At 41.2% G+C, this 20,413-nt stretch overlaps 1 protein-coding gene across 1 annotated transcript in view; it reads right to left on the minus strand.

The window, feature by feature from the left end:
* The window catches only part of PPP1R1C (protein phosphatase 1 regulatory inhibitor subunit 1C), a 56,557-nt gene extending 41,540 nt beyond the window's left edge, over positions 1 to 15,017 (minus strand). The window contains 3 exon segments of the mRNA XM_009646021.2: positions 12,434 to 12,494; positions 14,767 to 14,915; positions 14,918 to 15,017. Coding sequence (XP_009644316.2) covers positions 12,434 to 12,494; positions 14,767 to 14,915; positions 14,918 to 15,017 — 310 coding nt within the window.
* Between the last annotated feature and the right edge of the window lie 5,396 nt (positions 15,018 to 20,413).

Genomic DNA, 20,413 nt, shown 5'->3' on the forward strand with positions numbered 1-20,413 from the left:
GATAAACTTTTCATATACTTTGCAGCTGACCAGTGTGGAGTCATGGCATCAGAGACAGAGAAACCTCCAGCAAGACCACAGGGTGTCACTGTATGCAGAAGCTCCAGGTCAGGGCCTGCCTCTATGTTGCTTCAGATCTCACTTAAATTAACTCGTTCCAAAAGAATAATACCATTTAGTTATTATAGTATAGTATTATAGTATAGTAGTTAGTTAGCAAAGTACTGCTTTCCACTTCCAGCACAACAAAATTAAGCTTGGTCTGTGCTGCCTGTTCCACTCTGACCCTCTGCAAAGAGGAGCTCCGTCAGTGCCGGGCTCAGTGGGGTGTTATGGGTTGCTGAGCTATGCTCCAGACAAAAGGAGTCCAGCACAGGAGTTCAACACATGTGGAAGGCTGCTCAGTGCAAATGCGGTGGTAAATCTATACCACCAGCTATATCATCAGCAAAACAAATCAGGGAAAACAGGATGTTTGAGGGAAGTGAGAGACAGAAAATGGTTTTACGTTGACTTTATTAGGCCATAAGCAACAGGAAGCTTTGCCATTGACTTAGAAGTCAAGATTTTATCCTAGATTTATGGCATTAGTTTGGTAAAAAAAAAGAAAAAAGAGAAAAAAGGCAAGTACTTTCTTGTTTAATGAACGACTTCTAGAGTTAGTGCAACTGGGAAAGAACTTCAGTGTTCATAAACTGGCTTCTTGGTCAGAACTCTTACTCATTATCTAAACTAAGTAATGACAGTCACATTAATATTCACTGCATCTTTGAAAATCCAGGTTAATTTGCTCAACTAAATAAAAATAAATGAGACAAACTGAAGAAAAATGCCGTGATCGTTGGTGTGAAATTTAAAATCCTTGGTCCGCTGGGAAGGTTGATGGTAAACTCAAGTCTTAAAACGTGCAAAGTAAGACTTAAAAGACACATGATGATATGTATGATATGATACGAGACATATGACTCTCTCTTATCACACCTATTTAGGATGACTCAAATCTCTCTTTTAGATTGAAATATACATATATATATACACATACGCTGATTTTCTGGTGTGAGCCAGAAGGGGAACTGGACAGCCAGCATTTCTGGGTGCCCCAGGCAGTGCTGCAGGCCCAAACTGAACTACAAGAAGACCTTGGAAAAAATAGACTTTCATAGAGATATGGCACAAGGCAAAGGACTGCAAAATAGACCTAAAGCACAACGTGGTGTCTCAAAGTTTGTCCAGCTCTGTAGAAGGAGAACTCACCTCATTGTAACGTCACATTGACACGGGACCTATTCTGGTGCCAAAGCAGATGGCAATAAAGATTGCATCTCTGCTGCATGGAGTAAAGGCAGTTTCCACACTCACAGCATAACCTCACCTGGCCTGAAACCTGACAGTGAAAGAAAAGACTTGCACGAAGGAAATAGGAGGGCAGTGGAGATAAAGATGGCTTTTGAGAGGTTGGGGGGGGGACAGAGCTGTTGAGTGACTGCCAGCAAATACTCAGAGAAATGGGTTCAAAGAGCAGAAACACACCTCTGAAATGAATGTGCCCAAGCAAAACATACTGCCAGACTACTAAATATTTGCAAATAATGGCTACTGTTTTACCAAATGTTACCAAAGCACTTACACAGAAACTTCCCAAACAGCTTGCAATTACTTTGTCCATTGACTCAGTCATCAAAAGTTTGTGAAAAGGCTTTAATGTGTTAAGTATTTTCAAACACAGAAGGAAGCTGAGTACCTTGAGAAGACAGTTACCCAGAGTTGTGAATTCATCAGTAATATTGAATAGTATTAGTAACGTGCTACTTTCCAGCTGCTTGCTTACTTTATGTTCAGTCTATGTTCAAATAACATTTGAAGAGCTTGAAGATCTAAATACAACTGAGACAAAGATCATGAAGAAAAATCCATAGTTACCAGAAATGTAATACTAGCTGATCCCCTGATATACATTTAAACCATTTCCTAATGGCTTCATATGCAGGAATCAACTGTACGGAAAATGGCTCAGAACTGACCCACCGATGGCAATCTTTGTATCGGAGTTCCAGCTGCGATAGCTATTGCTGTGAGCAGTTCCTTTCTCAGTTGTGAGCTGTAGGAGCATGCTAAGCTCTAAAATAAAAACCAGCAGCAGCAGCCAAAACTAAAAAAGTCAAACATTTCCTAGCATGCTATAGCTCATAAAGCCATTAAAAAAATACCATAGCTGAACAGTTGTGCATTGTACATTCTGGAAAGTGACATTTGCCAGGGGAGAAGAAAACAAATACAAAACAATAAAACTCTTCCTTAGCCAGTGATGATTATTGCTGCCTTTGCAGTTTCCTTCCTTTTGGAATAATCCCTCAAGGATTTCAGTAAGTATGTATTGTAACACCAATCCTGGCCAACTCCTCACGGCTTGCTTGTGGTTAGAACGCACATGCATAGTGCTCCTCACATACATGTATCATCCTATGCATGAAGCAAGGGAGCTACTAATAACAGCACTGCTTGGGATTTATGACCCTTTTTACAAAAAGACAACTCAGATACCAGTTTTGTAAATTCATTGTTTGTTTTTTTAAGCTTTCAAACAGCCAGCAAAACAAGGTTCCATAATCTCATTCTCACCATCAGCACGACTAGGTGGGATGGAAAAGACAGGGCAATCATCGTTAACTCAGGCTAAGTCAGCTGTAATTTCCAAAGGCATTTTTCAGAATTTCTACTAACCTCACTACACACCAGAGACAGAGGGGACCCCAAGGGTTGTTTTATATATCTCCAGCTGTACTGTCACCGTCAGAAACACTTTGCTGTGATTCCCATGGAACGAGCTGTTCCGTACCTTCCTATGGAATATGCTGTACCCGTTAAAGCCAAAGTCACACACTAGCATCAGCATTTCAAGAGGCTTGAAAGCACATTTCTAAACAATTACAGACCTGTTGTCTTACTGTATTTCAAAAACAGATAGTAAAAAACCTAATGTTGATCTGGATCAAAAGATCTTCTGGATCACAATTCTTTAAAGGGAAGATTGTTTTTTCTACCCTACCCCTACCACTTTTTAGTTCGTCAGTACAATTCCACTTCAAAGAGAAAAGGTTATAAAATTGCAGTTAGTAATACAAACATGTTGCATTCAGACCAGCTGGGCTTGTAGGTTAAACTGCTCCCTGATTCCGTAGCTGTCCTGCAGATCCTAACGTAACAGGGAGAATGTTGAGCAAGTGCTGCGGCCACATTGCGGCCAATCCCAGAGATGCTACTGTTTGATGGTGGTCAAAGAAAGAGCAGGAAAGGTTCATCCAGACCTATTTTGCCTTCTGCCACTGTCTGAGATCAGCTATGGCAGGGAATGTCAGAAAGACTTGAAGGGAATACTATCCCCACAAGCCTTTCTCTTTTCTCAGTGGTGGGGGCTCAGTGCTGAAATGTTTAGGCTATGGGATCATCTAGGTACCAGGTTGCGTGGTACTGTAGGATGCAATAGAGCTCACTGCGTTATTGACCTTCTCATGTGGCTTGCTCAAGCTCATGTTCTGCCCAGCACGACTCTTGTCTGCTTGTCTCATCAGAACGAAGGACGTGGCCTCTGGTGACAAAGGCTGCCTTTAGAACGCACATGCATCTACTTAGCACTGCTAAGTCAGTAAGTGCAGTTTGGTTCTGCAAGATGAATAACACCAAGACATTAGTTCTCTGTGGTACATCTGCATCCCAGGTATTCCAGGGAAAACATAAGCGTGTAACTGTGCTTCATTCTGTTATTGTGATATTCTCTTGATCCCCCACTAAAGCTATTTGAGAAACATATACATGATGATTTTAAATACAGACACATGAATAGGGTTTTGAGGGGGAGAAGGGGAAAACACGGCTCCTTCCAACAGACGTATAGTTTAATTCTAGCCTGCAACTGTTTTGATAACTGTATGAAGAGACCTGGCTGGTCCAGCTGACCTCCTTCCCACCCTCTGGTGACACAGGCACCCAGACTCGCAGGGAGGCAATGCTAAGCTCTGCACCTCCCTGCACTCTCTCTAAATTTCCACAGTCCAGCTTTGTGTAGTTGGCAAAAACTTTTATGACTGGTAGCTTAATTTTGTCTAGAGTCTCTGCTAGCTTTCAGTGCAGATTCATTAAATTCCCACTTCTGGTGTATTTTGAAGTGAAGCTTTAACTTCAATTACTCCATATAAAGAGTTAAATTTTGCCTCTGACAGTTTAATAAATGGGGCTATCTTGATTGATGCTTTAAGTGCAACCCCTTCCCAATATTCTGAACATAATGAGGTTAGTGCTAAAAGCTGGATTCTCTCTCATCTGTCTGCATTATCTATTTATTCCACACACGTCACCATGGTAAATGAGTGCTGCATTAAGTACTAAATAGTAGAGGTCAGACAAACCTGTGTTGGTTTTTTTTCCCCTCAGCAAGGCTGAAACATTTATTAATGGATTTCAGTTTATTACCTGATGTAAAACAACAACAACAAAAAATCTGTATTATCACATTACTGAAGCATAATTTAAACACAATCTCGAAACAAACTGATTTGACATTCTTATTCAAAACATTTTGTCTTACGATGTTTAAATGGACTTCATTTCAAACTGTCTCTAAAATTTTTTACCATTTTTAAAAAACACTCAAACTACATACGGAATGTTTGCTCCAGGCTAAACCGGACATATTTTTATCCAATGTTTTTTTTTTGAAGGCCACCAACCCCCAAAATTGTATACTCATGTAGCTGTATGAAATACAGTTTATGTTCTTTGACTATAAGAAGTAGTTAATTACACCTAGGCATTTTTTAAATAGAAAAACTCACCATCTATTCAGAATTATCACCAAAACAAACTATATGGGGTGTATAAGTATTCGACACAGTGCAAATCTGTTAAGCATTCCTCTAGCAAAATATGAAGCCTTATGAATGCCATAAAGTTAGGTGTCCAGCTAACGTCCTCACCAGGCTACGTAGCTTCCTACACCGCTATTCTCTACCCAAAGCACACCTCTCTGTCATGCTAATACGCACGAAGGTGATAACAGAGGTAAACAGCCCGAAAGCTTATCAGTCCTGACGCTGACTAATCGAGCAGCTGGAGATGTGTAACATGAAGCTATATATATTAAAAATTATTTGCAAATAATCTCCTAGGGTGGAAGAAGGCTGTTTCTATGGTGCTTTTGTATAAGGAACTAGGAAAACAGCTGAAGAGTGCAAGGTTCAACTCTAAAAATACCTCCTTCACTTTCAGAAAGTTCCATGGACATTGACCCTTCCAACACAAAACCAACAGGAGTCAGGGAGCAGGAGGAACAAGTAATGTCATGGTACACATTGGGGGCTTAGCTGCACTGATAAATAAAAAAGTACGTCAGTTCACCTGTTGGGGATTTAAGACTGGAATGAGAGAAATGGATAAATGCAATTCCACCCAAATGGGGAGCAAGTAAACTTTTTTTTTTTTGGCTTCATGGCCTCTCAGCTGCACCACTTCTCCAGTCTGAGCCAGAATTCTGAGTCCTGGTTGTAAATATCCAACCTCTATTTCCAGCCTGCAGGGCTGGCTCAGGCCTTTCCACGGACCAGAGCTTTCTTGGGCAGTGTTTGCATCCTGGGCACCCCCTTCTCACAGAGCGAGGATGGGCTTCAGTGAACAAGAGGGGCTGCTTGTCTTGTTTTGACTAAATTTACTCACTTCAGACAACTAGACTGTAGTCAGTTGAAGCAACCAAGCTCATACGGGCTATGTGACATGCACCTATGCAATCATCATTAAGCACCAGAAATGAAGGAAGCATGGATAAAAATAAACATGAAAAATGAAGTAAAATAAGTGATTTTTCACCAGAACATGCTCAACACCTTTTTATTTTGACTTCCACTGAGTAGTTTTCAGACCCTTCTCCTTGTTAAAACATTATTTACTGACTAAAGAGAGTCCAGACTCTACTTGGGCACTACATGAAATAGTCCGTTTCCTACTGTTTCAGACTATGTGTTTTACAGAATGACTAAATGTTCCCACAGAATGTTTCTGTTTGTGAACTAATATGTTCATGACCTCAAGCAAAGATGTACCTGGCTGCTTTGGTGATAAAGTTCAGTTTAGGCACAGCAGTGCATGGTGCAACCCACCCAACTCAAGCCTGGTCCTGCTCACTGTCTTCACCGTACCACAGGGAGCATGACAGCTCTTTTGGCAGGTGATGACAATGACATAGAAAATCCTCACCTTCTCATAAAACCAGAGCATTTTCATGAAAGACGCAGAGGAAAGCTTTTTTTTTTTTTTTTTTTTTTTTTTTTAAATGCATGGCTTCTGTTTGGAACCTGTGAGCTGTCACTTCTGGACTGCATTAAAAACAGCTCAAGCACAGTTTCCTGACCTTTTTCTTTTTTTAATCCCTGAACTTTTCTTTTTATTTTCATGGGTCAGATCATGGAGACTTTACTCACACTGTGTATGAGTGAGGAATTTATGCTGTGGCTTCTCCCAGGGCCTTCTGCAAGCCTGAACTGCAGAGTAAATTCAAGGCAACCCAAACAAAAGAACATCCAAGCATAGTGTATATAGGTAAGAAAAAGGGATGTAGTTTGCCACCGAATGTTTGCAGTCACACATCAATCTGCAAACAGCAGAATATTTCCAAGCATAGACATTTTTGTCTCTGTTCTGGAATACCTATCTCCTGTCAGGTCTTACGCAACATTTGTTTTACACATTTCATAGTTTCACTGTGTCAGATGGTCCTTTCCAGCACAGGCCTAAAGAACACGAAGGTCCTTGGTGCCCTAACCAAAGTGCCTGATCTCTGAGCATCCTGGTGCCACTGGTAATGTACACTGAGCTGTACTGGTCCTGCGCTGGGAGGGGACACAAATCTTTTTTGTTGCTTATTGCCATACCTCCACGAACTCCTAGACTGAAATTAAAACAGACAGCACACTTAAATGGTATCCACATTTAGCATATAGAAAGGCCAACTAGCTTGACCAAAAAAGAAAAATACAGTTAATGACAGTTTTTATTAATGCACTGCTTTTCTGAATGCTTTATTACCACATTAGAAGCCTAAATTTGCAATTGAAAACAGCTGCTATTTGGCTTACTCACTTTCTGTTTCCTGAACCAAAGTAAGCTGTATGTCCTACCAGAATCTCAAGCTTTTGAAAAACATATCAGTTTTCATGAACTGTGAGACCAAGAGGTCTCCTCTGCTTCAAGTTTCAGTGAGGCTTTTGCCTGAGAAAGTACAGCAGGACTGCCTGACAATGCCCAGAAACTGCTGACTCCTACCTAGTAGGTCTTTTTTGATCCCAGTTTATTTTGTCTTGGGAGAAAAAAGAAATGTGACCATAAGATATAAAACAAACACATTCATTTCCCCGTCCCTGGAAGTGTTCAAGGCCAGGTTAGATGGGGCTTTGAGCAACCTGGTCTAATGGAAGATGTCCCTGCCCATGGCAGGGGGGTTGGAACTAGGTGATCTTTAAGGTCCCTTCCAACCCAAACCACTCTATGATTCACCTATACACATAACCTAACAAATATTAGTCACAAATGTTAATGTCGGGTAAAGCAAATCGCATTTGTCCCCTCGAGGGTGTGGTGCTGGTCTAGTTTGCATCATCAGAAAAGCACATCTGTATGTGGTAATGAGATTTATTGTGCAGGGAAAGTCTGGGAGTGTCTAGAACCAACTTCATATGAAAAACCTAATCTACTTCAGGTTGTCATGGGATTGCCACAGGTGAAAGGACAGTTTTTTCCTCCCGCCACCCACCTGGCTGTCTTGTTTGCTACTGCACTAAATATTGAGGCTGCTCCTGAGGCATCTCATGAGACCTCTGGGGAAGTGGCAGTAAGCTGAAGGGCATGGATCCCTCTCTAGGACAACAGAAAATCAGCTGAGAACAAGACAGAAACACTGCTAATGCCCAAAGGCAAGCTGCAAGCAAGTTCCTTGTCTGGAGACAGGTACAGCCTGCTTATCTTCAAGTTATGATCTCCAGCCTTCAGAAAACTCAGGTGCACTGAGTTGTACCTGGCATATATGTTTTATATTGCTTTTGCAGTGATAATATACTCTTTCTGACTTGAAATGAGATTTGCGAAATACAAAAAGGCAGCTCTGGAGAAGAGTTATCAAAACACATTGCTGTGCTTTTCTTATTTCCAAACACTGAGTAACATTGATATTACAAGCAAGGAATCCAAAACAGGGAACTGAGCAGACAGGAGAGTTGGAAACAGCAAACACATAGCAAGTTCAGAAATGCAGAAGTTTATCCTAATGCTCACCCATACTCTAGCGTTTCAAGAAGCCTGAACACTTTGACACCAGTTGAACAGCCTTGGCCAGCCAGACTGTTTGATGTCGTGTTGGCGCTGTGCCAAAGCCAGGCCGTGCAGGAACGCTGCCATTGTTTTCTGATCAAAGCAAGCCCTAATGGTAATTAGCCTGAGTTGTGGTCTGACAGGTTTTCCTCCCTCAACCATCACTTCTCTACATTGTCACCAGCTCTTTCTCGAGCTGTCGCAGTTTGATATCCTGCTGGATTAAAGCATGGTCAGACTTTTATTTCAGATTATAAGAACTGATTTTCATATATATTCTGCTATGCTTGGGAAGGAGGCAGGAGGTTGTGAGTCTATTATGGCAGTGCAGAAAAGGTTGCTTTCCTCAGGGTATGGTGATTTTCAGTTTCTGGCGGCTCCAATGATATTGCAAGAGAAAGAGGAAGCAGGAGAGCTTTAGCGATTTTTGGATTAAGCGCTTGTGCAGCTTAATAGTTAAACGTTTCTTTAAAACTAAGCATATGCTTATGTTCCTTTCTTAAAGGACAGACATGGAGCAACTGTGGCTATAGCAGGATACAAGTGGGTTATCCCGGCAACCCATTCAGGCATCCTGCACAAGATGTGATGCTATGCATCTGTAGTAGTAGTAGTTCTGTACACTAATAATCATTTTTGCTTTCACATATAGTAAAAGGGTCTTATAATGTCAAACAAAAGTAAAACTGATTAGATATTATGAAATCAAACATCAAATGCTCACAAAATATAACTCCACTGATGGCAACTGAAGTACGACAGAGTTAAGTAACTTCATAACTAGAGTCTCAATTTTCTAGCGCTAGCTTCTCTGCTCAGATGTGGCATAACCCATCATAGAGCACTTTACAGAGCACTTACAGAAAGTGTTAAGGGTTTATTCATTGCTACATTGCTTCAGAAGCACACATTGCTCACTGCAATCAGTGTTGCTGCTGCAATTCAGATTTCTCTTCTGTAGATTTTGATTGCAATTATATATGATTCAAACCAGAGTGAACGGGAGAAAATGCACCAGTCGATGATACTAAAGGCTGGATACTAACTCCTGAAGTCCCATCTACCACCTGTCTTTAAATCATTCAGTGTGGTCTAGCCCTTACTGTCTCCTTGGAAGCAAGGAAGCCAAACAGACTCTTCTTACAGTTTTTGAATAGCTGTCATCGGTTTAAAATGACTTAGCCTTAGTAGATATTCTGTCTTCACTTTATAGCAAATGGACCTGACCTAAATCAGTGAAGACAGATTCCCATCAAAGCTGTAGCAGACACCAGGGATGGATGAGAAGACTTAGAAGAAAACATCTATTTTAGATCTTTGTACAGCACAACTCAAACTGAATTTATTATAAAGTTCTGAAATGTCCAAATACATTTTACTGCCTTCTGGTTTCCAGATGGGTCTGCATCCAGAACATCAGAATACCACAAAAATGCTGCTTTTTTCCTGCTGCAATCAGAAGCAGCTGCAACAGAAGGCTATAGAAAAGTCTGATTCTTAGAAAATGCCCCTCTCTGTTTTTCAAAATAAAAGAAGTTCAGATAATTTGAGTAGACTTTGCAGGGGCATCCAAATGTTTAGAATTGCATTAGGATGCACATTTCAAGCCCTTGGAAGCTTATCCTTCACTAGCTGTTTGCTCCTAATGAGGGAATTGGAGTACTCCAGTGGGTAAAATTCAAGAGACAGGATTCTGGTGTAGCCCAGCTCTAATTTAATAGGTGGCTTTGCCAGTATCACTTAAATTCTCTGCTGCATAGTTTCATAGAATCATAGAATCATAGAATCATAGAATGTTTAGGGTGGGAAGGGACCACTAGTGGTCATCTAGTCCAACCCCCCTGCAGTGAGCAGGGACACTGCTGACTAGATCAGATTGCTCAGAGCCCCATCCAACCTGGCCTTGAGTTTCCCCACTGACCTTGGGAATCACGCTTCTAAAGCAGTTTACTGGAGTTTCAAGTTCGTACCCTTACTATTATTATTTTATTCACTGTAAACTTATGCAGCAGTGAATTTAACGTTTTTTGAGACAAATTATTATTCAGCATCCTATTGAAAATCCAGTAAAAGATGAGCATTTGGGCTTTAAACAGCAAGGTGTCAAGAGCCCGCAGGACTATCTGACTCTTGTGAAAGTCGAAGGTATATGATGATTTTGGAAGCTGCACAGCACCTTGCAAGATCAAGCCCTTAAGAAATTTTTTTACTATTTAAACTTCCATTGCAAAGCTATTGTCTGCCTTTCCAATTTGGCTTTGTAGTCCCTGTATTCAGCGGGTTTACACAGCTACATGTGCACATCCCATTCAAAACGCTTGCTGATGTCAAGCATACCGTATGGAAATACACATGCACATGCTCATGCATAAACCACATGGTGAGGTGCAGAAAAATGAAGGTGATTTTAAAGTTTTTATTTTTATCTGACTTTATGGAAAATTAAAAAACAAGACAAGATTATAATTTAACTAAGAATGCCTTCACTGATATTAGTTCCCTATATCTAATAAGAGGGGATAATATCTAAATGAATAAATATAAATAAGGGAAGAAGGTAAATATACAAGCTCTTGGGCTTATATGAAAATTGACTGATACTTGCAGCAACCCTGACTCATAATAAAAATGATTTATTTAAAGATTTATTATGAACATTGCAGGAAAGGAGATAACAGACATGCACCACTTTGTTTACAGTAAAATTTCCTGTAAATTAAAAAGAGTTCTTATTCTCTGTTTGGTTTTGATTTGGTACTGTACCAAGTATCTGTTTATAAAAGGAAATATGACAGTACAAAGTGTACAAAGTGAATTGCAAAAGAGATTAACGGTCAAGGTGAATTTGCTTTAAATGAAGTCCTAGCAGTGCAGACACTGTAGGTAAGGAACGTTGGTCTAAGAAAAATCCTTCAGGCACCAATACTGAGAGCTGAACTGCCTGAAATTCAGTCCAGAAAGCTATTCTCCAAACTGGGATCAGTGTTAGCCCCACTGCAAACTCATGGGTCACACTCGCAGTCAAAAGAATATAACCTTAGGTGCATGTCGTGCTTGAACCTCCCTAATCTGTGTGCTGTGCTGCAATGATCTCAACCCTAAAGAGCAGGGCTCACTAAATGCTTCTTTCTGCACTTTCTGAGGAACTTCAGCTACTGGTGATGTTAATCAGAAGTGGAGACCCTCAGCATGGTGCAGCAAGTGGACATCCTACTAGAGGGAAGGTGGGTTTGTTTTACTGAGGTGCCAGCACATACAGGAATGACCAAAGAGGCACATCAGTGAGAAAGAGCCTGAGCTGCTTTTAAAAAAAGCTTGAGGTGATGAAGAGAGAAGGCAGAAAAAAAAAATGTTGCAGAGCACTATGTAAAAGAAAATTATGACATAAAGTAGGTAGTGTGTTTCAAAGGGATTATGTCTTGAGGACTTTTTCCTGCAATCCATTTTTGCTGAGCTTTTTCACTTGTAATACTCCCTAAAGAGCCTATGAAAGAGTCTTTCTGAAGTCACATTTATGTGACAAAGTATGTTGCAACCTCAAATCGCCCAATCCCACAGAAAATCTCCTGGGAAGAGTCTTGGATGAAGGTAATGTATTCACAGTTGAAAAGGAATAATGAAAACAGACGTCACAGGTTTCATCAGAAAACTAGAAAACAACCTGTTTTGCAGAAGCAATTCACTTTGTTGAATTAGCCCTGGAGCCATCCTGGTGTCTCTAGAGATCAGAAAACCTAGACTAGGACTTCATGGATCTCCAAAGTATCCACCCAGGGAAAGGAAAGGTTTGTGGATGGAAGTGCTGGATCAGGGTCATACTCTTCATGTACATATGTAGGTGTACACATACAACAAAAGATTTACATGGATGATAAAATCCTGAAATTACTGACATTATCTAGAGGCCAGGAGTTACGCGTATTCATGGAGATTTCTCCCCATGTTCTGTTCTGAGATCCATTATTTGATATGTAGTGCTATGAAATTAATGCTGGGTTTTTAAAACCATGTAGTTAATAAAACCAATTTGCAGACAAGCCTGTGGATACAAGTTCAATACTTGAGAAGGTATGTTGGCACTCACCTGGGGGCACATGTTCGTTCATGATGACGAGCGATGCTGGTGTAGGCCTTCTTTTCCTGATCTGTAACATGCATAAACCAAGGAGAGTCATTAGGGGCCACGAACTGCCCCTCACCCAAAGCAAAGCAAAAAAATCCATCTGGTGCACTCCTGAGTGTAGACCAGGCAAAATGAAAAAAAAAAGAAAATATTTAAAGAACAGCAGCACATCACTGTCTTACTGACTGCTCATCTGATCTCACAGTGATCAGGGTCATGTTGGTGCTTGTACGTGGAAAGCAAAGGCACAGGGGAGAGCTTTCCAAAATACCTTTAGGATTTGCAATCAACTTGAATAAATTTTTGGACATGTACTGCTGACATGTATCAGTCATATCTTAAAATATTGACATTAAGCTTTGCTTCAGGAAAATTATTGCGGCAGTTTGTGAGTTTACGTGTGCAAATACCTAGTACTGTCATAGCTGTCACAAATAATATTGTAAGTGCACTTGAGAGTTGATATTGCATGTATGGCTTCCAATGAATTTATGGTATTTCTAAACTGTGGCTGGAGGTGTTACTACTGTTCTTTAACTTAAGAAAAACAATACTTAAGACTTTCAAAACAATATTTTCAAAGACCACTATGCAACAGATCTTCACATATCAATATATAATCCTGAATTTTATGCAATTCTTCTTATTCAGAGTTTATTTGGTTTGATACTTTTGTTCCATTAACACTGGTTGAACTACGTGATATTAGACACATTTGCACTGAAAGCTTTCTGTTGCTTCACTAAAGCCTCCAGGCTATTGATATTGTATTGAATTTAAGAGAGGGACTAAGAGTGTTTAAGCTAGAAACCATTCTAACACAAAACCTCAATGTCAGTGCATTTGTTCTTTTTTAGTTGCTGAGCCAACATCTGTACTTAGCTGGGTTCAAATTTTGCTTTCAGAGGTGTAAATGGAAAATTACATCATCAGGGTTAATGGGTTTATTCCAGATTAGCATAACTGTAGTTGACAGCAGAATTTACTACTTTAATTTCATCACACACCCACAGTGAAACTGTATAGTGCTTGGAATTAAACCCACAACATAAAAAAATGACTGCCCATAAATACTGGGCAGAATTTGGGCCTCAGCATTTCAAAAGCCATGGGAATTCCAGGAAATCCTAATCCTGTGGTTCTCACAGATTTCAGAAAAATATCAGAACACATCCTGCTTGAATTCATTGCAAGACTGCTCCCCAAGGTACAGACATCTCGGCAGCTCAGAAGTACCTATGGACAAAATGAAGACCCACAGCAATTCTCCCTTGCACCCTTCTAGTGTTTCTTCACTCAGTGGTCACTCACAGCTCATCATTTTCTGGCAAAGGCGGCTGCCTTTTAAGAGACACGACATCCGATTATTCAGGAAACCAGATACCTGTCCTAAAGGTGCAAATAATTTCATAGCTAATGGCACCGAACTGTCAAGGTTATGATATTCCCCTGGTATCATCTAAAACTAGACTTACCAAAATAGAAGCAAATGTCGAGAAGGACTTGCACTGAGAGAAATGTACTGGGTCACCTAATTACGATTTATCCAGCTTTTCACATAAGGTTCCCTGTGTCCTTCTTTATGCACATCTACGCATATCTGTACACAATAAGAAATATCTTTTCCTCCTTAGACATCTGTATTGCTATATATATTATAAGTACGTGTATGTTTTAGGAGTGAGTCAAAACCTAGAATAGCATACACATAAATTCCAATGCAGACATAAGTCAGGCATATTTCTACACGTATGTATTTTTCAAATATGTAAAACACTGTTACAATGACATAAAGAAGACTCTATAAAAATCATGAGAAATACAGGGGGTAACTGAAGTAGCAATTATTGCGCAAAATGTAACTCATATTTTCTTATGTTAAAATGAATGGTAAATAAGCTGTCTTCTGCGCAATATTTCCATTGGGTTGCTATTATCAGCTCCACATTTTGCTTTGTGTACAAATAATATACTTTAATTGATTTATTGAGAATGTGTATTCATGTGATGTGTATGTATTAGGGCACAAGTCCAGTTACAGAAAAGGCACAACAAATATGTACGAATAAATCTAGCCAAGGTAAAGAAGCCTTGTTCTGGCTAGAGGACGTATCCTCCTCCCTCTTTGGGTGTATCCAGACATCGCTATAACCTCCAGAGCATTTAAGCTATAGTTACACTAACATAAGTTAGAAAAGCATTTAGGCCACAAGTACTACCCAGTCTCACCCCACATCTTGCCCCCATTCCTACCCCATTCCCTCAAAACACCAAAAGAAACTCATCTTCCTTACCTGCTCAGCTGCCTCGGGATCTATTTGACTCTGAAACAGTGGCACAGCAAACTGTATTTTTTTAGGGCTGTTGGGCTCCATCGTGATGCTGAGGCGAGTCAGACCAGAGGATAGCCTGGAGCTGGAGACACGGTCTGCGCCTCTTGCCAGGCGCCCGCCCCACAGCCAGGCTGAGGGCTCCTCAGTAACAGCTGTAGCTCCCGACTTAGCACGGGAATCTGTGTGAGCCGAGCAACACCCTTATTCCACATCCACAGAGATGCCGCTGGCTTGGCTATTTTCTTTTTTTTTTTTCCCCTCTCCCCTCTCCTCTGCAGTCCTTCAGATCCTCTCAGCACAAAGCTGAAAGGAACAATAAGCTAATTGTGTACCAGTTCACTTCTACATATGCCAAGCATTCACTCAGAAGCTAATTGAAAATGCAATACTAGCATTGCATGGCCTGGAGCCCTGGGATTTGAAAAAGAGGATCTCTCCACCGTACATTACTAACTGGCTGCTCAGAAGTGCAATGCAAGCTCCCTCTGAGTATTGCTGATGGGCTCTTAATTATTGATGAACACAAATCAGGAAGTTTTCAGATTTTGGGGGTGGAGGTAGCGGGAGGGGTGGATGCAAGCTCTTTCAAATCCTTTTCTAAACCTCTTCCAGGAAGATTTTTTGATGACAATGCTGCACAGATGCCTACACTTTCATGAAGTTTATCTAGTGTGCTAAGTGGGTTTGCACCTTAGGCTGGGTTTGTAGATTTAGACTGCAATGTCTTCTGGTGGGCTCCATCTCACGTGTTCTCAGGTCCTGAGGACATCTACATTTAAGTCAGCTCTCTGGGCTCCCTCGTGCTAGACACACCAAAGGGCATTTCACCCAGTCCTAATTAAGTGGAATATAGTGATTACTAGAGATTACTTTCTCTCTCCATTAACCCTAGAAAAAAGTAAACTAGTTACCTCACTTTTAGACAGCTAAAGTTCAGAGGGCCAAATTCTACTTCAGGGTACAAAATCTGTGCCTTCTTCCAAGACTAGTAAAAAGAATGTGGTCAATCATACCAATAGTACCCTTTGGTGAATATAATTGATTTTCACTTTTCATTTCACCTTAATTCAAAAGAATTGTCTGAAACGATACACAGAAAACCACTGACTTAACCTACCTCTTTGCTTAGAGCACCTGACCACTGCCAAGCAGCACAGCAGAGGTCCTGTGACAAAAGTGTACTGGGTGCCAAAACTGGATCTCCAGACAGAAAATGCCCTAGAGCCAGTTCACAGGGCTATGCTGAAAGCTTAGCTCAAAGCCAAAGACTGTTGGGCCAATGTCCTGTTACATGCTACCAAAAATCGGGAAGGAGAAAATGAGGTACAGCAGGAAAACCCAGACTGGCCCAGCCCATCACAGAATGAGCTTTACCTGGGATGAGGCTACCTGCAGAGAGAAAGTGCATTTTGGTCAGGTTTTTGGAGGGCCTGTGAACTCTCTCAACAGGGAAGAGAAACACAACCAGCCAGAAGGAAGGGCAAACAGATGAAATTCATGGAAAGGAGCAACAACTTGAATCTGCCTCTGACGGACTGCAGGAAGGAAACAGAGAAGCAGCTGAATTCAGAGCTGAGGCTGGGCATCACCAAAACTCAGAAGGATTTGAAAATTTGTTTCTTGTTCAGGCCACTGAAGGCACCAAGGATTTTCACAGCGCATCACAGATTTATTCAGAGTCACTGAGTATTTGCCCACCTGTGCCAGTGGAGGAGGCAGGGAAGGAGCGGGAATCACAGTGAAGAGCAATGCACAGGCCCTACACAGCAGAATAAATCAGCACGTCAGGATGGAGTATTTGTTTGTCTTCGATTTATACAAATGAAAAACATATATTATCAGAATACCAGGCACACAAGCTAGTTGGTTTATGAAGAATCTGATAAAGCTCAGGAGGTGAAGATATACTAAAAGTTAAAGACCCAGTTGACTTAATGATCAAAAATAACTCCCAGTGAGGGCTGAAGTTTCCCTCCTCATCCAAATCAAAACTACTCTGTACTATAGTGGTTTCCAGCTGACGGCTAGTAGCTAATGATTTTCCTGATAGATTTATTGTGATAGTTTAGGTGGTATTAACTTAAATCGTAGAACCATGGAAGAGTCCCACTTGGAGGGGAACCAGGGGCCCAAGGTCAGGTTATCCTGGGCCTTCTCAGGCTGTCCCTTGAATATTTTCAGTGCTGAGGTGAAATGCTTTGTTTCATTTACCACAACAAATAAGAGACGCTCAGAATAGTGATGTCCAGTGTTTCATACAATCCTTTTTAAGCCTTCACTATTTCCACAAAGACAAACCATAATTTGCTTTATGGACTTCCACAGACAGTTAAGAGCCAGAGTGCAATAGCAGCAGTTCTGCTGGTGCAACTAAGAGCCCAAGACACCGAAGTAAGAAAGGCACACACTGCTTTCACTAAGGACAATTAGAGAGTTGTTTTCAGGACAGTCTGATTATCCAATTTCACCAGTCCTTCACGAACAGACATGCCGTTAATTTCAATGACAGCTTCAGAAACAGAGGATCTACGCAGGGATACACCTGGGGTGGGGAGGACATACACAGGGATCTGAAGCTGTGGCTTTTCTCTGATAAATTTTCATACTTGAAAGAAAATATTTTTTGTTTCCTCAGTCCCAGATAATGTGAGAAAAATGTTTTGCAGCTGCTATAACTATAATATATTTATTATATATTAATAAATAGTACATTTTAAATAGTGGGTTTCTCTATGAAAAAACTGTTTGCCATAAAAATCTATCATGGCTGTCTATGAATTAAATTCATGTATTAAATTATGCTAGAACTACAGTGTATGTTACTGTATTACAGGAGCTATAATTCTCGTTATAAAGGCTAAAAATTTCTTATGGTAACAAAGTCAGTTGAAAAAACTACATTCAGATAGTGAAAAAAATGTCAAAACCATTAAATGCTCAAAGGATTACAGAGGTGTGTTTCAGCTCTAGATTGCTGGGCATTGCTGTCTAAAGGACTCACGTCTCAAAGTTGGTGCTAGTAATAGTATCTGAGAAAAAAGCTCAACAGTCATATGAAGAAACAAGCCAACAGAAGCACTTCTTGGCAGGTTCGGAAGGGAGCCCAGCAACAGGGATAGGACAAGACACGAGGACAGATCCTTAATGGGGCTGCTACACCGACAAGGTGATGCGGACATCCTCGCCCTGCAGCTCTCCTCTCCATGCTTCTTTGGAGCTGGTGCCCAGCAACCTTCACATGTGCTGTGACAATAGAAGTATTTTTAAAATAGTGTAAGAGGCATATTTCAGAGCGCACGCGGGTATAGCATTTCAGGATTACTACATCAGCTCACTCTTACACCTAATTTGCAGCACTAGATGTCTCCGGGCAAAGTGTGCTTGCATTTTCTGTAGACTGCATCATAGTCTGGGGAAGAGCTGAAATGCATTTAAGTACTGCCAAATCCTTTTAGCTCATCTTCTGTTTTTAGTGCACTCCCCACAATGTTTCAAATTCCTTCATGATTCAGCTAAAACTATCATGGAAGAAAAAATAACAATAACTGTCTAAGATCTTTCCTTCCTATGTCATTCACTAGGTTCTGGTATGAAGCGCTGCCTTTTAATATATCCTACCATAGTGATGAGCCATCAGAGCACTCAACGGCACAGTTCCTGCCTGAGATATTTTTCCTCTTGTGTTAAGGGAGGTTTTTGGTTTTGTTTTTTTCCCAACCAAAGACAGAGGCTGCTGGGAAGGGAATTCAAGGGTCTCTGCATTCTCCTTACACAATTTCTGTTGTGGCTGTGTTCTGCCTCAGCTTCTCTGCTGTGGTCAGGGACAACGGCAGCATCAGCCTGGCAAGGAGAGGAGAAGAGAGCTGGAGCTGCTTGTGAAGCCAACCTGCATAATGCTTTGGGTGCTAATTTCACCAGTGCAGATGCAGAGAAGCATTCAGTTACAGTTCTCTGATCTGCCAGGCTACCTTCACAGAGCAAAGATTCAGCTTGGAATTGGCACTCCTTCCAGCATGTCTCTTAAGGCATAACTTTAATCCCCATTGCAGCCACTGATATGCCAGAACCTTTGCAAAGATGTGTTGACCCATGCTTTCCTCGGGCCCTGCAACTGAGACCTCTTCTCACACCAGCATCTCCTCAGCACACTGCTGGGCAGACCCAGCATCACTGGGGGAAGAAATGCTGCAGAGCACATTGCTTCCCAGCTGCTGCTCACCAGCTTTCTCGTACTGCCAAAAGGCACTTTAGCCCTTCTGCCCTTTTCTAACGAACTGACAAACAGTTTTTTCACTGCCTTTGTGCATACAGAGGCATCAGTTTCACAGCTCTTGGTGTTGGTCAAGGGCAGAAGGGAGGCAAAAAGCATGAAAGTTGGACACAGTCTTTGCTGTGCACACCATGTCTGTTCATGGACAGGCTTTCCTCTTGGGGTTCTACACCGAGCACCACTCATAGGTGCTAAAATGACATGCAAGCCTTCCAAGAATAAAAACCAAACATATTAAAAAAGACCCTCAAAGTTTCCTTTCAAAGTAGGTAAATACAGGTGTTGCAATCAGGATGGCTCCCACTCAACCGCTGGAAATGCAGTTTGCTATTCATATGCAGAAAATGTGAAGAATTTAAAACCTGCAACGGTGGGAGCATACAGAGCAGAGCACGTCTGTCTCGTGAGCAGTAAGTGCTGCTGCAGGCAGGTCAAGGAGAAAAACTGAAAGCATTGCTGAGCAGTGACAGGGTCAGCGGGGGCATTCAGCAAGAGCGGCCTGCCTAGTAACAGCCTAACCCAAACTTCTATCACTAGTACTCGTCCATCGAACACCAGGCTTGGACATGCTTACGTACTAATTATATACATGGATTCATAAAGCCTAGATAAGTAAAAAATACAGGTATTTCTATTTATATCATAGAATCATAGGTTGGAAGGGACCTCAAGGACCTTCTAGTCCAACCTTTCTAGGTAAGAGCACAGTCTAGAGAAGATGGCCCAGCACCCTGTCCAGCTGAATCTTACAAGTGTCCAATGTGGCGGAGTCAACCACTTCCCTGGGGACATTATTCCAATGGTTGACTGTTCTCATTGTGAAAAATTTCCCTCTCAAGTCCAACCAAATGTCCCCAAGAGCAACTTGTGTCCATTCCCCCTTGTCCTCTCCATGTGACTCCTTGTGAAAAGAGAGTCTCCATCTTCTTTGTAGGTAGCCCTTAGGTACTGGTACCTGGTGATGAGATCCCCTCTAAGCCTCCTTTTCTCAAAGCTGAACATACAATCTCTTTAGCTGATATAATCGTTCCTTAGCAGTATAATTTTAATCATAACCAGTTTAAAGTTTCCTTTATCTGAGGACATAAGGACTGATACTACCTATTCAGGTCTTCCTCTGGGACTCACAGCTCTCCAAACTACCAAGTAATGTACAGACATTTACTGGTAGGTGCTATCCACTACCATCCATAGAATATATACATCCAAAACATAGGACAATGAGCTGGATTAATGGGACATAACCAGATTAGACAGTCAAAAGATCCATGTCTAATATGGGCTATAGTTCAATAGTGCAGAAACCAAAATTCTGGTACTGGTTTTAGGGAGGTATTT

Source organism: Egretta garzetta, unplaced genomic scaffold, assembly GCF_000687185.1.
Source record: "Egretta garzetta isolate BGI_Z169 unplaced genomic scaffold, ASM68718v1 scaffold539, whole genome shotgun sequence".
Taxonomy (NCBI): Eukaryota; Metazoa; Chordata; class Aves; order Pelecaniformes; family Ardeidae; genus Egretta; species Egretta garzetta.